This window comes from Furipterus horrens, unplaced genomic scaffold, assembly GCF_987537825.1.
Source record: "Furipterus horrens unplaced genomic scaffold, mFurHor1.1.pri manual_scaffold_11, whole genome shotgun sequence".
NCBI lineage: Eukaryota > Metazoa > Chordata > Mammalia > Chiroptera > Furipteridae > Furipterus > Furipterus horrens.
The window spans coordinates 18930645-18951593 of NW_028327181.1; the positions used below are offsets into that span (position 1 = coordinate 18930645).

Genomic DNA, 20949 nt, shown 5'->3' on the forward strand with positions numbered 1-20949 from the left:
CTGGGCAGGGTGGGCATGGGAGAGAGCCAGTGCAGGCGGCCAGAATACAGGGCTTTGCAAGTCCCTCTGCCTGAAATCTGATCTCCGCTCTGGGCAGACCTCACACACCCCTCTCCTCTCAGTTCCGGGGGAGCCTGCTCTGTGGGCTTCTGCTCCCCAATAGCACCACACCCCTCACTCACAGAACTTGCCCAAGCTCTGAGTTCACCACATTCCTCTGCTATATTTGTGTTTAACCTCTGTATCTTCCCTGAGGCTGTAAACTACATGAGGACACAGGTCACAGCTAGCCTGTCTGCCTCTGTCTTCTTCAGTCACATATTTATTGAGCACCTACCATGTGCCAGGCACCATCCCAGATGCTGAGGCGACATCAGAGAACAGACAGAAAACACATTGACCCCAAAAATAAGGGAAGTGGAGTGGAAAGCTAGGACTATTGTAGCTGCAGAAGTTAGGAAACATAAAACCTTTTTGGTGGGTCCTCAGGATGAAGCGCGCAGCCATCATTAAGGCCAGACAAGCTCTACAAGGCTCAGTGGTTGAGTGGTAGAGCTGAAATAGAGCCAAGTCAAGCTGGCACAGGAGACTGTGAACCAAAATTACCCAGGATTCCAGACCCCATGACCACATGACCCAAAGGTCACAAACTGGGGCTGTGGGAGAGGAAGCATGGAATACAGGGCTGGTGATATGTGGTGAACCAAGACGTGAAGGGGGCATGTGCCTTCTCTCAGGGCGGCATGTGTCTGTGCATATAATACATAGGAGGATCTCTAACCCAGAGGTTTTCAAATATGTTTCTAGCAGCAAACCTCTTTAAGACCTTATTAAACCAAAAGGTGTAGCTCAGTGGGATGGGCATTGTCCCACAAACCGAAAGGTTGCCAGTTCGAGTCCCAGTCAGAACATATGCCTGGGTTCTGGGCCGGGTCCCTGGTTGAGGGCATGTGAGAGGCAACCAATTGACGTTTCTCTTGCACATGGATGTTTCCCTCCCTCTCTTTCTTCCTCCCTTCCCCTCTCTCTAAAAATAAATAAATAAACTTTTTAAAAAGAAAAAAAGACAATATTAAACCAAAGTCTTCTTTAGAATCTGATAAAGAACACTATTGAAGCAGTAGGGACAATGTCCCCTTCCAACTCCTGACATATCTTCTCCAACCCTAAGAATCCTGTAGTATTTCCCAGGAACCTGGAGCCCTAAGGAATCCAGTTTGAAAACCACTCATGTAATCCATCTCTTTCATGGTATAGTCAAGCAAGCCAACACCCTCACTGGTGTAGCTCAGCTTGGTGGGTGTCATCCCACAAAGCGAAAGGTCACTGGTTTGATCCCTTGTCAGGGTACATGCCTGAATTGCAGCCTGATGTTTCTCTCCCTCTCTCTTCTCCCCTCTCTAAAAATAAATAAATAAAATCTTAAAAAACAAAACAAAACAAAAAGCCCTGGCTGGTGTGGCTCAGTGGATTGAGCACTGGCCTGTGAACCAAAGGGTCACTGTTTCTATTCCCAGTCAGGGCACATGCCTGGGTTGTGGGCCAGTTGGGGGGTGTGCGAGAGGCAACCACATGTTGAGGTTTCTCTCCCTTTCTTTCTCCCTCCCTTCCCCTTTCTCTAAATAAATAAATAGATAAAATCTTTAAAGAAAACATGAGTACAGCAAAAAGGGTGGAGCCCACAGAGCCACATGCTGAATGAACACAGCAACTGCTTCTCAGAACCTCAGTTTTCCTTCCCACCTGTGACATGGGGACAAGACCATCTGCCCACCTACCTGGGAAAATGACTGTGTAAGTGAGAGGGCCTGTCTGTCCTGCACCAGGAGCAACTCAGGAAGATCAGTCACAGAAGAGAAGCTGTTGGGGGAGAGAAAATTCACTCAGAAGGGCTGTGTGGGTGGCTCAGGCCAGGCAGCCATCCTCAGAGCAGCAGAGCCTGAGCTGTGAGAGGCCCTAGGCACTGCCCAGGCCAGGCCTACACCACACACTGAGAAGCCAAGGGGTCTCTAATGTGACCACAACATTACAGTCTAAATGCAAATGGCCAGGTGCCAGACATGCATCTATTCTTGAGAGTCACTTGATCCTGGGGCAAGGAAGGACAGGGAGGGGCCGGATTTAAGTAGTGATCCTGAGCTCCTAAATACATAGGTGGCCAGGTCAACAGAAGGGTGTGTGTGTGTGTATGTGTGTGTTTATTCTGTAGCTCAGGACCCTGCCAACATCTCTGCTGAGGTCAGACCCTCACTCCCAACCCAGCCTGAGTCCTCTGCTCAAGGTTCTGATGAGCAGCCTGGAGTCTGGGGCCCCAGGCCTTGCTCCCAGATGGTTCCTGGATATGGAAGGTAGTCACGTGGTCAGGTCAGACAGTGCCCTTCATGCCCTTCCTGCCTCCCTGGCCTGGGGTCTCTACTCTTTCTTTCTGGGGAGGGACTTTTCACTTACTCTTCCTCTAAGCCCACTCTGGGCAGGGACACAGATGTATATCAGACATATCCCTGCTTTAAAAGGAAAGGTTCCAGGTGGGACAATGAGGGCTGTAGAGTCCTGGGGAGCCCAGGCCAAGCTCAGAAGGCCAGGGAAGGTTTCCTGGAGGAAGAACTGATAAGCTGAGGCCAAAGGACAAGACAAGGTTAGTAGTAGGTGAGTGGAAAAAAACAGGGGTTGTGTGGGATCCACTAATCAGCTGGATTATCTTGAGCAGAACTCTAAATCCACTGGGGCTTGAGACTCCTAATCTATAAGTTGGGTGGTTTAAATAATGTATGGCAAGCACTTAGCATGACACCTAGCAGGTTCTTGATCTCCCATGGATATTGTTGTTATTTTTGTATCAGGCAAGGTGGGCATCCTAGGCAGCAGGAACAACACATGCAAAGACCCAGAGGTCTTTGATCCAGGGGTATTCCTCAGATTCCTGGAAGAAGCTTGTGAGGGTCCAGGTCAAGCCCTGGGTGGGAAGATGAGCACTTACCTGAACTTGGTGCTGCTCCTACTGCATACCCCCGGCTGAGAGAGTCCGGTGCTATCAACACACTCATCATGTGGAAGCTGGGAGAGGTGACATAATCAGCCATGGTCATTCAGCCAACAAGTGGCAGAGTCTACATGGAAACCCAGGTCTTTGATGGTTTGCACCTGCCATGAGGCATCCAGAGTGAGTCCAGGGAGCACAAAGAGTACCTGTGCTGCTTCCACCATGGCAGCCCTGCCCGGCCTCAGCCAAGTCCCTGCCTTGCAGTCCTCGGCTCTCTAGCTGCCAAAAAGGGACTTGGATTAAAACTAGTGAGCTGCTGAGAAAAGCTTTGCTCTGTCCTGAGCACTGTATGCTCTCACCTCATTGAAACCTCACAGTCAGAGGAAACAGATGCTCAGAGAAGTCAGGGAACTCTGGGAGGTCACACAGCCCAGAAGAGGACTGCATTATTGGCTCATTTTACAGATGGGGACATGGAAGTGGCACATGGAAGTGACTCCAGAGGCCCTCCAGCCTTAACCATCTGATCACACTACCCTTGGAGAGTCATGGAAAGTTCTCTGGCCTTGCTGTGTCCAAGGAGGTTGTGTGGGGACCCATAGTGGCCTCTGGCTTTACCTTTTGTAGAAGTAGGCAGCCCAGGCACTCCTGGGCTAGACCAAAGGGCAGGCTGGGTCTCCGTGGCAACCTCATCCTCTTACTTCCCACCCTTCCTCTAGAACTGGGTTCTACTTGACCCTCCCTCCTTCTGTAGATGCAGATTGTGGCTCCCCCTCTGAGCAAGACTGGAGAAGGTTCTTCACATCTGCAACCCTGATATGGGAGGACAGAATCAGAGTGCTGGTGGAGTCTGGAAGCAGAATTTTGCAGGTCAGGACTTTGGTCTCAGCTAGCACCATGCCCAGGCTATGGGCTCAAGAATTACCATAGGAGATTTAAAGAGATAATGTATGCAAGTGCTTAACACCACAGGGGGCCTTGGAAGAGTAAGCACAGTTGGGATTCAGGCACCAGATACACCCGACCCTATCTGGGGGCCCAGCGCCCACCCCAAAGGTTGGGCATATTCTGTTGCAGTTTTCAGACACCTAAACCTATGGCAGGGCCAGGCGGGGTCTGCTCGCACCCCATCTGTGATTTTAACACGCATACGAAGCCCCTTTCTCCAGGCCCAGAGGAAAAGCCTGACTTTCTACCAGCTCATTGACCTGAAAAGGATTGTACAGTGCCTGGTAGAGTGCCCAGTCAAAGTGACATGGTGCCAAGAGCAAGGAGAGGCCTGAAGCCAGAGAGACCCCTGGGGAATCCTGGGAAGAACATGGGCTAGGTTGAGCAGGGGTGTTCAAAGCCCATCCCCGGTCTAGGCACCGGTAACAGGGGGTGAGAGAACACACCTAGAGACGGAAGGAGCGCGCGGAGACCCCTTAGGGGCGCCGGAAGGGGCGCGCGGGGCGGCTGGCCGGCTGGGGCGGCAGCCGTTGGCGAGAAGAGGCCTCGGCCAGCTGACTGGCCGAGCAGCAGCCACCATGACCAAAGACTCGCCCAACTCTTCGGGTGGCAGCCGCAGGACACCCAAGAAGCTGGGCCCAACCGCGGTGGTGCTGGAGGAGCAGAGGCGGGAGCTGGAAAAGCTGCGGGCCGAGCTGGAGGCGGAACGAGCGCGCTGGCGGACGGAGCGGCGGCACTTCGCGGCCCAGGCACGCCAGCTGCGGGAGGCAGCGGAGAAGGAGCGTCAGCAACTGGTTGACCATCTGCGCTCCAAGTGGGAGGCGCAGCGCTGTCGAGAGCTGCGGCAGCTGCAGGAGGAGGTGCTGAAAGAGCGCGAGACCGAGATCCGGCAGCTGCTGCGTTGGAAGGAGGCCGAGATGCGGCAGCTGCAGCAGCTGCTGCACCGCGAACGCGACGGCGTTGTTTGCCAGGCGCGGGAGCTGCAGCGCCAGCTGGCCACAGAGCTGATGAATCGTGGCTACTGCGGCCGCGCGGGGGCGCCCGAAGCCGCCGCCGAGGAGTGTCGCTGTCGCCTGCAGGAAGTGCTGGCGCAACTTCGTTGGGAGACCGACGGTGAGCAGGCTTCGCGCATCCGCCACCTGCAGGCGGCGCTGGACGTGGAGCGCCAGCTCTTCCTTAAGTACATCCTGAAGCACTTCCGCTGGCACCCGGTTTTGTCCGGTATCCCCGATACCCAGACTGGGCATTCTTCGAAAGAGCTGCACCCCGAGACTTCCGGCAACTCTCTCTATCCGCCAAAGTTCGTTTGTCAAGTAGAATCCCTTGACAGCCTGAGCGCCCGCGTTCGCGTGCACTCCAGCTCCCGCTCCCTCAACCTGGTGCCTGCAGCGTGCTCCAACTCCCCTGACATCCTGCTCCCCACGCGCGCGAGCTCCCTCGATTCCTTGGCACCAACGAGTTCCCGCTCGGTCGACAGCACCCCGAGTCGCTCCAAGGCCCCCGAATCCGAGGAACGGACCTTCTTCTCACCAGACACTTTCATCCTGGGCTCCCCGAGTCCCCCGCCGCCACTGCTGCCACTACCATCATCGGAGCACAAAGAACCTAACGATCAACGAAAAGAAGACTCCCGGAGCCAGCCCTGCGAGGCCCTGACCCGCTCACCGCCGTGCCTGGACTACCTCGAGCTTGTGAAGCAGAACTCGGAATTGTCCGAGGCGTTGCAGGTGTTGGCGCGCCGCTGCTGCAGCCTGCAGGAAGAGAATATGCAATTGCGGCGCGCAGGCGTTCCTGACAGGGCGGAGGAGAAAGTGAAGCGGTTAAAGGTGAAGCACGCGGAGCTAACCGGCTTGGCTCGGCGCCTAGAGGACAGGGCCCGCAAGTTGCAAGAAACCAACCTGCGGGCTTTGAGTGCGCCTGTCCTTGGGGATAGCCGGGTAGGCCTGGAGCTGTGCCAGGCCTTTGCCCGCCAGCGCGCCCAAGACTTGTCGAAGCAGGCAAGCGCGCTGCTGGCCAAGGACAAGCAGATCGAAGAGCTGCAGCAGGAGTGTCACTTGCTGCAGGCGCAAGTCGCCTCGGGCCTCAGCATCGCCACTCACCCTAGTGGGGGCACGGCCAGCGCCCAGTGGCTCAATGTTAGCGACTTGGACGGGCTTCAGCGTGAGTCCCAGGGGGAGGTGCTGCGCCTGCAGAAGCAGCTGACGGTGCAGCAGGCCACCGACTGCGCCCGGGCAGAGGCTGGCTGCCAGAGCGTAACCTGCGAGGAGGTGCGGTGCCAGGTGCAGGCTCTGGAGCGCGAGCTGAGCGCGCAGCACTGCAAGTGCCAGGAGCTGAGCGCGCAGGCGGTGGCTGCCCGACGGCGCAGCGAGGAGGTCGAGGCACAGCTGCAGATCGCGCTACGTGAGAACGCCTGGCTGGCCAGGGAGAACGGGCGGCTGCAGGCCCAAGCCAACGGGACGCGAAAAGTGGCAACTGAGAATAACAACGTTCGCTGGCAGCTGGGTCGCGCGTGCCAGGAGCGCGACGCCACTGGCTTGCAGGCAGAACAGCTGCTGCAGAAAGCAACACACGGTCAGGACAGGCAGCAACAGCTGCAGCGTGACCTACAGAAGGCCTTGTGTGATCTCCAGGCTGTCCCGGAGGAGATGCAAGCGCTGCAGTGTCAGCCTTGTCACCACACCCAGGAACCTGGGGAGGGCCCCCAAACCCCAGATTCCCAAGGCAGGAATAGCAGAAGGACCAATTTCCAGCCAGGGCCTGAAGACCAAGCATCTCCACAGCCCAGCAGAGACAACCAGGAGGAAAAATATGCCTCTCTGCTAGAGAGCCCAGTTGCCCTTGGGGATCCAGCCAGCAATCCCCAAGTGCCAGGCGGAGTCCCAGACAGCAAAATTCTGTACTCCAGGCCCCAGGTCAAGAAAACCAGCTCCGAGTCAAACTCCTCCTCTGAGGTAGAATCCATGTGGGCCACTGTGCCGTCTTGCCTTACTCTGGACGTGGGCACAGCCAGTGAGTTGGAGAATCTGGATCCTGACACTGTATCCTTGACCCTGGAACTGGAGGACCCAGAGACCCCTGACACCCCCAAGTTCAAGATCTTCCTGGTTCAGTATAGCTACAACCCATTTGAGGGACCCAACGAGCACCCTGAAAATGAGCTGCCCCTCACGGCTGGGGATTATGTATATATCTTTGGGGATATGGATGAGGATGGCTTCTATGAAGGGGAGCTAGAGGATGGCCAGCGGGGCCTGGTGCCCTCCAACCTGGTGGAGCAGATTGCAGACAGTGACATCCTTGGCTACCTGCCCTGGGAATCCCCTGACCTTGGCCCCACTAGACTCCCAGCTGGACAGGGCAAACCTTCAAAGGAAGACACTGGTCACAGTTTATTGCCTGGGAAAGCTCAGCAGACTGTGGACAGGGAGACATGCCAGATGGTGAGGGCGGGCTCCAAGATAGAAGTGGCAATAGAGATCTCAGATGCCAAGACAGAGGACGGCTGGCTGGGCTCACTGCAGAGTGTGGAGGAGCAGGACTTATCCGAATCCCTTCTAGGGGCCAAAGGAGTTCTCTGTGTGGCCCCCAAGCAACTACACCTTCAGAACATTGCAGCCACATCGGCCGAGATCACCTGGGTCTACAGCAGCAGCAGCCACCCACACGTGGTGTACCTCAATGACCATAAGTATGCCCTGACCCCAGCGGGTGTAAGCAGTTACACCTTCCATGGCCTGCATCCCAGCACACGGTACCAGGTGCGTGTGGAGGTGCAACTGCTGTGGGACTCACTGCAGGTGAACTGGGAAACCATATCTTCCACTATCACCTTTGACACGCCCTTGGCAGGACCCCCTGACCCTCCACTGGATGTGCTGGTAGAGCATCACACCTCACCAGGCTTCCTGGTGGTCAGCTGGCTCCCAGTGACTATCCACTCAGCCGGGTCCTCCAATGGAGTCCAGGTCACTGGCTATGCTGTGTATGCTGATGGGCTCAAGGTTGCAGAGATCACGGATGCCACTGCTGGGAGCACCCTGTTGGAATTGTCCCAGCTCCAGTTGCCCTTGATGTGCCAGAAGGTCTCGGTGAGAACCATTTCCCTTTGTGGCGAGTCACTGGATTCAGTACCGGCTCAGATCCCTCAGGACTGTTTTAACTGTAACAGATTGCCAGAGTCCTCTCCCTTTATCTACACCTGTGGTGACCCCTCCCCCTGCAGAGTCACTTTCCCCATCTGTCCTCCACTGAGTGCCAAGGCCAGTTCCCACATCTCCAAAAGCTGTGGGGAGCCCCTGGCTGAGTTGCTACAAGCATTCCCTGAAGGACCCCCAAAGAGATGCTCCCCAGTGCCCAACCTGAGTTCAGAAGGAGAATGTCCAAGTTCAGGGTCTGGCAACCAAACCCAAGGGCTTGCAGAGGCCTGGGGGGTCTGCAGAAAAGGCCTGATCTCTCAGAAGAGTCTCCAGAACCACAAGCCACCTCTGCTTAGTGGCCAGTCTGAAGTGGAAGAAGACCACCACCAATGCATGGGCAACAGTCAAAGCCCTGCCCTGGGAGTCATCTATCTGTCCCCCGAGTGTGGGCCTGGGAAAGAAGCATCTCAGGAAAAGCCTGCCCTTGAGAAGGTCCTTAGGCAAAAGCAAGATGCCCAAGTGTTCACCCCTCCCCAGATGGGCATCAGTCACGGATATGTGTCCGACTTTCATGACATTTTGCAGGAGGAGGAGGCAGTGAGCTTTAGTCCATGGGCCACAGAGAGGCAAGAGCAGAGAAGGGAGCTTAGGACCCAGAGTGGGCGAGGTCAGGCTCTGGGGGGCAAGACAGAGAACCAGCTCCATGAGCCCAGCTCTGTGCTTTGTCTGACTCCATCCAGCAAAGCCATTAAGATGTCCAGTAGAGGCCCCCCATTGCTGAGGACGAGCATGAACACTCCAGCAAGAGTCTTCATGGTGCTCATTGACTATGAACCCCTAGTGATGCCTGCCAACTCCAAGGCTGCAGAAGAGGAGCTGGCCTTCCAGAAAGGGCAGATGCTGAGAGTGTGGGGCTCTTGGGATACCCACAGCTTCTACTGTGGGGAATGCAATGGTCAAGTGGGCAACATCCCTGGGCACCTGGTGACTGAGCTGGAGATGACCATGGAGAGGACTGATAGGAGGTGGCATTTGCCAGTGCAAGGGCACCTGCCCTCTGTGGCCCACCTAAATGTATTTGGGGAGCTCACCAGCCCCCAGGACTCCTTCTCCCTGCCCCAAGGGAACCCCAGGAGGCCCTCACTGTGGACTCCAATGACCATGATGGCAGCTCTGGACTATGACCCCAAGGATGGGAAAGCAGGGGCCCAGCTGAAGGGCCAGCTGTCACTGAAGGCTGGGGACCTGGTCACAGTCTATGGGCCAATGGATGACAAGGGATTCTATTATGGGGAGTCAGGTGGCCACAGAGGCCTTGTCCCAGCCCACCTGCTGGATCAAATGTCCCTCCATGGAGAGTGAGCAAGGCTACCCAAGAGGGTAGTGACCTCTGGCCACCCACTCCCTGTCAGAGAAGCAAGCATGTAGACCCTTCCACAACCACCCCTCCTCACCTCCATGAGCACTACAGTGTGAAACCAATGGCCATCCTTTAGCATCCCCTAGCCTCTGAGCACAGCAGCAGAGCTTATGTCTGAACTCTGCTGTTTCCAAAAGAAAACAGGACAAGTATCCCCTAGAGTGTGACAGGCTGGTTCCGAGTTGTCATTAAATACGACAGGTACTTGGAGAAGTGCCTTTCTATGCTCATTATGCTTTTCTTTAGGAGGGTAACATTATCCATTCCTTGCCATGTATGAAAGTCTCAAGAAAAGTTTGCTTCTTAAAAAAAAAAAGTGACCAGAATGCTCTTTTTATATCTTATGTTCAACGCCTTATTAAAATGTTGATAGAAAAAAGAAAAAGCGTATTTTGCAAGTGAAAGCACAACCAAGGGAAACACAAGCTGCTTCTCCTCCCTGTGTTTTGTTCAGGGGACCCACAAGGGCTGCAAACATGTTTTCCTAGCCTGGGGAGTGGGACACCCCCTTGATGTTTAGGGGGGCACAGCTCAGGATCTGCTGGCAGGGCCGCCAAGGGACCAGCCATGAGCCAGTGCTGAGAAGCAGGGCCTGCAAGGCTCAGCACAGCCAGCCTTTCCCAGGGGCATCCCTGCCCAGGGGGTTTGTGTCCCTTTGTGGAGGGTGAGACAGTGTCTCCCAGCTGCTTCCCAAGGAACCTCTCTGGAAGAGCATGTCCACATTTACTTCATTTTGCAGAAGAGCTGCTGAGGCTCAGGGAGTCCCCTCAGGTCCCACAGTTCCAGAGGTGCTTCCTCCCATGGTCTGCTGGGGCTCCCCCTCCAGGAGAGTATAGATGAGAGGTGGTCTTCATCCTTCTCTGCTTCTGTTTTTTTAAGATTTTGTTTATTTATTTTTAGAGAGAGGGGAAGGGAGGGAGAAAAAGGGAGAGAAACATCAATGTGCAAGAGAAACATGGATCGGTTGCCTTTCTCACTTCCCCAACTGGGGACATGGTCCACAACACAGGTATGTACCCTGACCAGGAATTGAACCAGCAGCCTTTCAATTCACAGGTTGGCACTCAATCCACAGAGCCACACCAGCCAGGGCTGCTTCTGTCTGGTGCCCCTTTGTTTTCCTAAGTCTGACAATGTTGTCTAAGGAAGGGCACTGCCTTCCCGAGTGCAGGAGGAAATTACTGGAAGCATTTCCCGGGCAGGAGGATTGGAGGCACGGACAGATACTTTGGGGAGTTGATGAATTGGGTCCAGAGAGTTCCACCATGCTATTTCTAGGCTGAAGGTGGGTACAGGGAAGGGGCAGGCCCAGGGGCTGTCTCAACCTGACACACTTACTGCTGCCTTAACCTCAGAGAACACAAGAACCAATGCAGCTGTGGTGTGCATACATGCACTTGCCACTCGTGAACAGAATGCTTCGAGGCTGGATTCAGGGAGGAAATCCTTTGCCCCATCCACTGAGGGCCATGATCATCCCCTCCCACGCTCACAACAACTCATTTTTTTTTCTTTTTAAATATTATTATTTTTTAGAGAGAGGGGAAGGGAGGAAGAAAGAGGAGAGAAACATTAATGTGAGAAACATTGATCAGTTGCCTCGTGTACATGCCTGGATGAAGGACCAAACCCACAACCCAGGCATATGCCCTGCCCAAGGATCAAACCAACGACCTTTCACTTTGCGGGACAACACCCAATCAACTGAGCCACACCAGTCAGGGCTACCAGCCACCCATTTTTATAGTGAAAAAGCAGGCTCAGTGGTTAGCCTGGGTAAGCAACTCAGACCAGCTCACAAATATTTTTTTTTTATTGTGATAAAATACACATAACACAAAATTTACAATCTCAACCATTTTTGCGTACAATTCAGTAATTTACATTGCTGTGCAAGCAATCTCCAGAACTCTTTTCACCTTGCAAAATTGAAACTCTATACCCATTAAACGACAACAACAACCCATTCCCCTCTCTCCTCAGCCCCTGATAACTTCTAATCTATTTTCTGTCTATGAATTTGACTGCTCTAGAGACCTCATGTAACTAGACTGGATATAGTAAATTTGTCTTTTTATGTCTGGCTTATTTCACGTAGCATAATGTCCTCAAGTTTCATCCAGGTGTAGCACATATCAGAATTTCATTTCTTTTTAAGGCTGACTAATATTCCATTGCATGGATGAACCATATTTTGTTTATCCATTCACCTGTCAGTGGACACCTGGGTTGCTTCTGCTTTTTTGGCTGTTGTGAATAGTGCTCCTATGAACATGGGTGTATAAGTATCTCCTCAGCTTTCACAGTTTTTCAAACTCTCATCTCCCTTTGAGTTCACAACCCTGAATAAAACCTGAAAGTGATGAGCAATAAGAAAACTGCTCCTACAGGAGGGGCTAAGCCCCTCCTGGACACTGGGTTGGAGGTCTTGGTGCCTATGGGCTAAGGGGTGGACACAAATATGATTCCCACATGCTGGAAGAGCAACAACAGTTTAGTTAGTAGTAGAATAGAAACTTTCACCCATGCACTTTCGAAATTAAATGCAATCACTAATTCCATAAGAACCACAAGTCCAGCCCAACAGGAATTAGGCCAGCCACATTATTCCATCATTTTTTACTTAATTTTACATCCTTCCCTGACCATTGGTCAAGATCACTCTCCTTTTTCCCAATAGCTGCAGGAAAGTCTATATCTAGGCTATAAAGTGGCATCTCCACACCTCAGTTCAGCCCCCACCCTGCTTTATTTTTCTCCGTAGTCTTCATCTGCACCTGACATGTTACCAATGGTTTTTCTATTGTCTGTGTTCCACCCCTACAGCCAAGCCCTCATCAGAATGTAAGCCCCACCAAGGAGGAGGCCCCTAAATGTGTGCTGAGTGAAGGAAGAAGCAGGTTTTGACTCTTCCCTGTATATGGGCCCTGTGCTAGGCCCAAACACTGGCCTGTGCTCCCAACATTCACATCATTCATAGGCTGCTCCATCCCCTGGAAGAGAATAAGACATGACCCCTATGCAGCAGAGGAAGGCTTTGCTCATTCTGACCATGGGCACTGGAACAGGTGAGGAGGAGGGCATCCTAGGCAGTGGGAATAGCAGAATCAAAGGCCCTGATGCATGAGAATGAGTGATTGCACATTTGGGAAACTGGGGGAGTAGAGGCACAGGAAGAGAGAAAGGAATTGGTGACAGGTGCCCATCAGCTGGTAGGGCCCCCTCTTCTGGAAGGGTTTCAAAGTCCTTGAGAGCTTCCTCATACTACCACTAGGGGGAAGCCTGGGTACATTGAGGGTTGCTCTCCAGTGACTGTGTACCTGGGCAGAACCAGAGCAGCTTGGGCCCATACCTACCTACTGAGGCCCTGACCCCAGTGTCAGGGTGAGCAGGCAATGTCCCTTTGACTCTGCAAAGTCTAGGATTCAGGCCCCACCCATTCCGTTCTTCCCTCCCCTCTCCCCAGAGCACTCTAGGGAAGCTCCCACACAGGAACCCCTAGGGAATGCTCTTTCAAAGAACCCAGAAACAGCTTTGGGCCACCCCTGGCTTGTGAAACCGAACGTAGTGCCAGGTGGAGCCAGCTCTAGGAACCTGAGCACAGAGGGTTCCTGGGGCAATGGTGGCTTCCCTAACATCGCAGTGGCCCCACAGGTCCAGCCAGCTTCTGGGCTCAGTCCTCTTTTTCCCTGACTTAGGCGGTGGGTGGGGTCTGCAATGGGTCTGTTCAGGGCTGGAATGTCCTATGTTTGGAGATCCTTCTCTCAAAATTCTTGGCCTCTGATATCTGGCTATAGGTGTGTGTGCCCTGCTGTGCCCTGGACCCTCAGAATAACTCCATTTAAATCCTTTAGTAACTGACCACCTGATAGGCTGTGCCCACCTGGCTGAACCTCCAGGACATTAACCTCAGCTTGGGGGACCCCACTGGCCACAGCTCCTTGGTTAGGGTCTTTGGCTTGAAGTCGCCATTTTAGAGGCTTGGCCCCTTCTGCTCAGCCTGAGTGGGGTTGGGGCTGGATCTGAATTCTGGACCACCCACTTCCTAGTTGGGCAATCTCAGGCAGTTCCTTGACTCTCAGCCTCAATGTCTTTTTCCTGAAAACTGGCCTTTGGCTACCCTGCTCCTTCAGCCAGCTCACTCTAAGGTGTCCTTCAAAAGTACGCTCCTGTTGGCCTTGGCTGTGTGGCTCAGTTGGTTAGAGTGTGATCCCAATGTGCCAGCCAAAGTTGTGGGTTCCATCTCCAATCAGGAGGAACCAATGAATGCATAAATAAATGGGACAACAAATAGATGTTTTCTTCTCTCTGTCTCTGTCTCTCTCTTCCCTAAAAAAAGAAAGAAAAAAAAAAATCAATAGCCCTGGTTGGTGTGGTTCAGTGGACTGAGTGCCTGCTTGCAAACCGAAAGGTCTTAGGTTGGATTCCCAGTCAGGGCACATGTCTAGGTTGCGGGCCAGGTCCCCAGCCGGGGGCATGCAAGAGGCAACTGATCGGTGTTTCACTCATCAATGTTTCTCTCTCTCTCTCCATCCCTTTCCCCCCTCTAAAAATAAATAAAATCTTAGAACAAAACAAAAGAAATCAATAAATAGAAGTGCCCTCCTGTCGTGGGCAGTCTTCCCCATTCCGATCCGCCCTCACTGGATTTAGCTGCCCCTCCCATGTGCATGGACAAGCCCCAGGCATAACCCTTGTGCCCTGGAATTACTCATTTATTCCATTGCCTCCCCCAACAGGCTGGGTCTTACTTCACATTGTACCTTCAATGTAGGCATCTGGACTTGGTGTGGACCAGGTGTGGAGCTGGCATTGGGGTTTGTGCCCAGCACATTTGTTCCTAACTTAGGAAAGACACTAACTGGTTTGTGACCAAGACCCCCAAGAAAGGGTTGGCCTGAGTCTCTAGGTGGCTGCATTTCCCACTGAGAACTGACCTTTGCAAGCCCTCAGCATGTGCTTTAGCTCACGTACTGCCTAGGGCAGCCCAGCCCAGATGGTGTAACTATTTCCCCCTTGTACAGATAGAGAAACTCAGGCTTAAAAAAAGGAGGTCATTCAAGGTCTTTTAGCCAAGCTCCTGGCAGAGCTGGGTTGGAACCCAGGTGTGTCCCTTTGCTGCTTCCCTTTATCTAAAGGATTCCTGCCCTAGCCTGGAGGCAGGGCCTGGGCCTAAGGAGGGAGAGTCAGGAATTCAAATTGGGAGAGCTGGTAGGGGGAGGGCGGGAAATTTGGGAGTGGCCAGTAGTTAGGACTTGGGCAACAGGGTGCTCTGTGGAGCTTCACTGGGTGGAGGGGTCAGCGGGGGAAGGCTTAGACCTGCTGAGTCAGAGATGCGTCTGGGGTCAGGGTCTCCAGGGGAGGCATCTGAAAGGTGGCCCCGTGAAAGGACTCCAGGGTGATGGACCAGGGGGTTAAATTGGGTGCTGAAGCCCAACCCCAGAACCATGGGGATTTAAGGAGAAAGGAGCCTCAGAAAGGACAGGGGGGGTCACATTTTCTAGAAGGGAGTGGTCATCCTCCACAAGGTCAGGCAAGATAAGGGCCGTTGTGCTCAGCCTCCCTTGTGACTGTGGCCAGAGGCTTCTGTCTCAGCCTTAGGGCTTCCTGGTGTCCTGGCCATGTGGGACCTGGCACTCTCCCCGACTGACACAAGAAGCCCCAGTGGGCCCTGGTGATGGGGGGCGGCTCCAGGAAGAAAACTGGAACACTGGAATTTGGAAAATACAAGGCTGCACAGGGGTCACTCCCACCCTCTGACTGCAAGAGCAGAGCCCCCAGAGTTTCTCCGTGCCCCAGGACCCTGTCCCCCAAATGGAAATGAGGAAGGGTCTGCAGATGTGGCTATCAGCCCCATTCTGCGATGGGAAAATTAAGGCTGACGGAGGGCAGTTCTGGGGTATCTGGCTGGTCAATCGCACAGCCAGGATTTAGATCAAGGGGCCTCTCCATGGCTTTCCCCAGAAACACAGGCCCACCACCTATCCTCTCTACCCTGCCCATCTCCGAGCCACTGCTGGGCACCCCCTTCATCCATCCATTTACCTGGGTGAGGTGCTGTTCAGGCGTAGGGGCGGAGACAGTGTCCTGCAGACAGATTCTAGGACAGACTCTGCCAGTCTAACGGTGAAGGTAACCAGGAAGCCCAAGGGTGAGTGAAGGGTTGATCAGGAGCAGAAAGCCTAGGGCCTCAGGAGTTTTCAGGTGTGTAGGGAGCAGGCAAAGCTTCCCAAGAAAGGGAGGCTTCACTAAGTTTTTGTTGTTTTTTGTTTTTATTTAATTTATTGATTTTGAGAAAGAGAGAGAGAGAGGGAGAGAGCGCCCTGACTGGGCATTGAACCCACAACCTTGGTACATCGCAATGATGCTCTAACCAACCTGGCCAGGGCCTTTTTTCTTTATTTTATTATTGTTTTTCTAAAAAATAATGAAAGCAATACAAAGATGTAATGACCCTAACAATAAGAGTAGTTAAGTGTGAAAAGTCCTTCCTCACCTCTTTTCCATGGCCCCTCTTCTGGTCCCAGCTTTTTATAGGGATATATAAGCAGACATAGGAATGGAAATAGATATCTAATTTCTAAACACCATGAATGAATTCCATCATACATAATGTCCTGCATCTTGCTTCTTCCACTTAACAGAATGTCTTGGCTGAGTTAACAGTAACCCCATTCACCCTCTTCACCTGTCTGCCTGGTGACAGTGCTTCCACCTTCAACCAGGTTACCTGAGACCTTTCCTGGGGTTACTGGCTCCTCCACATGGCCCCAGTGCTGGCCTCCTGGACTGACAGTGCTCCCCCCCATCCCCTTGGGTCTCGTCACATCCCATGGTCCCACGTGAATTGCACCTGCCCTGTCAGTTTCCTCTGGGTGCCTCAAAAGCCCTCACTCCCTTCAGGAACTTACTTATACATGCTGCTCCCTTGCCTGGCCCTGTTGACCCCGTAGGTGCCCGGCCTGGTCCCAGACACTGGCTGCAGCAGTGAACAGTGGATGATCCTGGCTCTCACAGAACTCATGTTCTAGTGAGGGTGAGACAGTGAGCAAGGAAGCATATACCTGTACATCAATAGAATGGTGCAAGGACTGGGGGACTAGGGAGCTATGGCGGAGAGTGAAGGGTGGCTGTTCTAGAAAGAGCAGTCGAAGAAAACCTCTCCAGGAGTAACACGAGAGCTGAGGCTGAAGGATGGCATGCCAAGCAGAAAGCACAGCGTAGGCAAAGCCCCCACTTTGGCCCCACACACCAGGGCTGTCAGTTGCCCCGTTATGACCCACAAACTAGCCTGCACCTCTCCCTGGCCAGCTCCAGCCCTACTGTGAATATTTTCTCATCTCTCCCCTTGACAGTGGTCTTCCAGGGGCCAGAGACCCCTGTTGTGCTATTTACTAGCCTGGTGCTCCCTTCTTCATCTTCAAGTATCAGCAACCGTTGACTGAATGACAATAGAGTATGCATCCTCTCTTGGGCTCAGGGTGCTTGGCTCTGCCTGCGGCTGTGGTATGGCAAAGACAGGGAAGGTGGGTGCCAGATAAGGTGGGTGCCAAGGTAGGGGGCCTCATTACAAGGCACAGCCTTCACTCCAGGGAATGCGCATGTTGGGAGTCTTTTCTTCAGATCATGTGCTGTTTTAAGAGGTTGTCTGTCAGAGGAGCCCAGGTTGGAGCTTAACTGTGTGACCTTGGGCATTAATTTCTCTGAGTCTCAGTTTTCTCATCTATAAAATGGGGTAGCAACAGCACCTCTCTCATAGGTGGTGATGAGGGACAGCAAGCACTTTTGTGTAAAGTACTTTGCCCACATGTACAGTGAGGACTCAATGTTGGGAGACAATATTAGCAACCAGCATTTGGGTGGTGGTGTTGCTTTTGCAAGACAGATTTGGCTGTCCACGTGAGTGGCCTGAACACCAAGTTTCTGTACTGCCTCTCTGTTTCTTGTGTGTACCACTCAGACTGCATTGTCTATAACAAGGATTGAATGAACCCTTACATGGCTTGGGAAGCAGCAGGTGGTGCATTGTGGCAGGAGGCAAGCAGAGATTAGGAGGAAATTCATTTGTTTGTTTGATTCTTAATTGAGCACCTATTTAATGTCAGGCATGAGTTGGATACTGAGTCTACAAGAATGAGTAAGACAAAGTCTTTCCTCTCATGGCAACTTCCCAGAAGCAGCATCATTACTGTATCAGGGTGAGTAGCTTGGGATCAGGGGAGACTTCCTAAAGTAGATGTCTGAGCTGAGTAGGAGTTCACCAGGCAGAAGCTGAAAGAAGGAGGAGTGACCCAGGTAGGAGGAATCCTGGGCATGAACGCCTAGAGGTGAGGGGAGAAATTATGGTACGTACAAAGACAGAGGGTTTGCCAATGTGGCTTGAGCTTGGAATGGGGGGCAGTGAGATGTGGTATTATATGGGACATACTTAAATATTCACTGGAGAGGACACTCCAGCGTCATCGCAAGATGTCGATTCAACACGGGAGACAGATACCGTGTCACTCCCGAGTCGGACTGCACAGCCATTCTCGGCGGTGCAGATAGACTCTTGAGAAGATACACCATCGTCTCTCGAGACGGACGGCTGCCGATACGATACGATACTTAAATATTATATAGGTTGTTTATCTGAAATTTAAATTGAACTAGGCATCCTGTATTTTTTATATATTAAATCTGGCTACCATGTTAAAAAGCTGTGATTTAATGTTTTGGGATATTTTTATATATTTGTTTACTTCTTTTTTTGTAACACATCAGCTCTATTGTCCATACTAGATTGATCCTCCAGGACATAATAATCACAGTTACTTTACCCAGCCCTTGCCAAAGCCTGATCTCATTCAAACTCTACCTGCCTAGCCTCATATCATTCAATCCTCCAAGGAACCCCAGGGGCAGGTGCCATTATTATTTCTAAATGATTGACAAAGGAAAGATAATCAGAGAGGCTAGGTCTCATATGATACACACAGATAATCCTAGAGTTGGGACGGAAGATAAACTCAGTTCTCCTTGGTTCTCCTATCCCTGATGCTGTGTAGGTTTTATATTTTTATATTACCTTCCACCCAAATATAGTTTTATAGAGTTGCTGTCAGTGAGGACAAAATTTTGAAATCTGCTATTTTCACTTAATATTATATATCAAGAACTTCTCCCAACTTCTGAAGTTTACGTACGTATGTAAAATTGCACTAGAAACAGGGGAGTAAACACGCTTGGCTTTTATCAAGTGCTTCTTGGGAAATGGGCTTGGGGAAGAGCACTAAAGGCAGGGAGATCATGCAAGGCTGGCCAGGAACCAGGAAAGTTGTTGAGAGTCTAGCTCACTGAGCTTTAGATATCTTTTCTTACCTCTTGGGCTTTCCCCTTGAATTTAAAAGGAATATGTACTAAATATGTAAAATGTGGAAGGTTTGGGAAAGTTAAAGAAAAAGGAAAAATAAAAACTCATCCGAAGCATGTGAATTGCTACACATTCTTGGGGAGGCATACCTGGCAGGATCTATTAAAACTGAAAATGCACCTGACTGGGGTGGCTCATTTTGTTGGGCGTCATACTGCAAAGCAAAAGGTCACTGGTTTGATTCCTGGTCATGGCACATGCCTGGGTTGCAGGTTCAATTGATGTTTCTTTTGCACATCGATATTTCTCTCCCTCTCTTTCTCCCTCCCTTCTCTTCTCTCTAAAAATAAATAAATAAAATATTAAAACTAAAAATGCCCATATATTATCCAACCCATAGATTTTACTTCTAGTAAACTATTCTGTGCATGTAAAGCCAGGAGTATATAAAGATATATATCCAAGGACTTAAAAATAATTTTAATAACCTGAATATCCATAACTAAGGAGAGTATGGAACCCTCATACTCTGGGATCTGTCAGTTATTAAAAAGAATGAATTATAAACTCAAACTAGAAAGATGTTTGTGATAGGTTCTTAGGTGACAAAGAGCAAATCTAGTGTAAATTCTATAGTGACTTACAGTTTGCCTAGTATATTGTAGAGTTTCAAAACAGTAAAATCTTTTTTTTTTGTAACGTGAACAGACACACGTTGATGTCAGAGAAGGAAGTGAAGATACAGGTCAAACTGTTCACGTTACTTCAGATGGGAGGAGAATCAGTAACTTATGTGAAATTATTTCATATTGGCAGAATTGTTCTAATTAGAAATATGTATTACTTTTGGGGGTTACAAAGTGGGTAAAGGGAGTCAAATATATGGAAATAGAAAGAAACTAGACTTCAGGTGGTGAGCATGCAATAAAGTATACAAATGTCAAATTACAATGTACACCTGAAATTATATGTTATTACAAATGTTATCTCAATAAATTTAATTTAAAAATGTTACTTTTGTAGTAAAACACACTAAAATATACATGTGTAAAAATTATCCCTACTCCTAGAGAGAACCTCTCTAAATATTTTGATGTATTTTCATTTGCTTCCCCAAAGATCAATATGTTGCATGTATTCGTTACATACAATTTTATATTTTGCTATATTATATTTCCAGATCAGAAAACATCCTTATAAACACCATTTGTAGTGGCTGCATAACAGTTCATCACGTGGACTATTTAACCAATCCCCTTCCTATTCTCAGACTTTTACTTTCTGTATGATCTTTTCATTATTATATTGATTTTCTTTTTTCAGAGAGAAAGAGGAAGAGAGAGAGAGAGAAACACTGATTTTTGTTGTTCCACTTATTTATGCATTTATTTGGTTGATTCTTGTATGTGCCCTGACTGGGGACTGAACGCACAACCTTGGCTCTAACCAACTGAACTACCTGGCCGGGGCCTGATTTTTTCCCATTATTGTGAACTACACTTGGAAAAAAATTATTATGCATTAATTTTCAAATATAAATGAAACAAATGACTATTGAATGCCTATTAAGTATCAGGTGTGCTTTTGGCACTGGAGTTCCAAGTTTATAATCTGGTTAAACAGATAATCCAGCACATAGTCTGCAAATGTGGTTAATGTCTTTAGAATGGAATCCTGAAAGATGAATTACTACTGGTCCAAGGGAGTATGAGCATTTTAAAAGATTTTATTTTTGGCTCATACTGCTAAATTAATGTTCAGGAATTTTGAAGCAAATTATATGCTTCCAAAAGTATGAAAGAGTGATTACCCATAAGACTCCTGCCTGAGTTTAAAGGTTATCACTTGAAACTAATTTCTAACTTGGTAAAAACCCCAAAACTGGCATTTCGTAGTTTTAATTTGCATGTCTTTCGTTAGTAGAGCATTGACATGTTTTCAGTAGTTTTTCCAAATAGTGAGTTCTCTACCAAGCTCTACTTGTGGAATATTCCTTTTTCCCTCCACAGATATTTGATATCTCCTTTTTCATGGATGTTGGCTATTTCCTTTTTCACTTATTATGTCTAGGATCTGTTCCTAGGTTTTCTATTCTGTTTCTTGGTCTGCGCAG

General features: G+C 50.5%; 1 protein-coding gene across 1 annotated transcript; it reads left to right on the forward strand.

Annotated features, from left to right (window-relative positions):
- Positions 1-4454: 4454 nt before the first annotated feature.
- On the forward strand, positions 4455-9809 carry LOC149997155 (RIMS-binding protein 3B-like). The gene has a single exon (XM_090257626.1). It carries the CDS (start codon positions 4507-4509, stop codon positions 9424-9426), a length of 4920 nt encoding a protein of 1639 aa, XP_090113752.1. The 5' UTR covers positions 4455-4506; the 3' UTR covers positions 9427-9809.
- Positions 9810-20949: the final 11140 nt, after the last annotated feature.

Excerpts from the sequence above, each read along its gene's own strand:
- LOC149997155 (XM_090257626.1), top strand. The coding sequence starts at position 4,507 with ATGACCAAAGACTCGCCCAACTCTTCGGGTGGCAGCCGCAGGACACCC.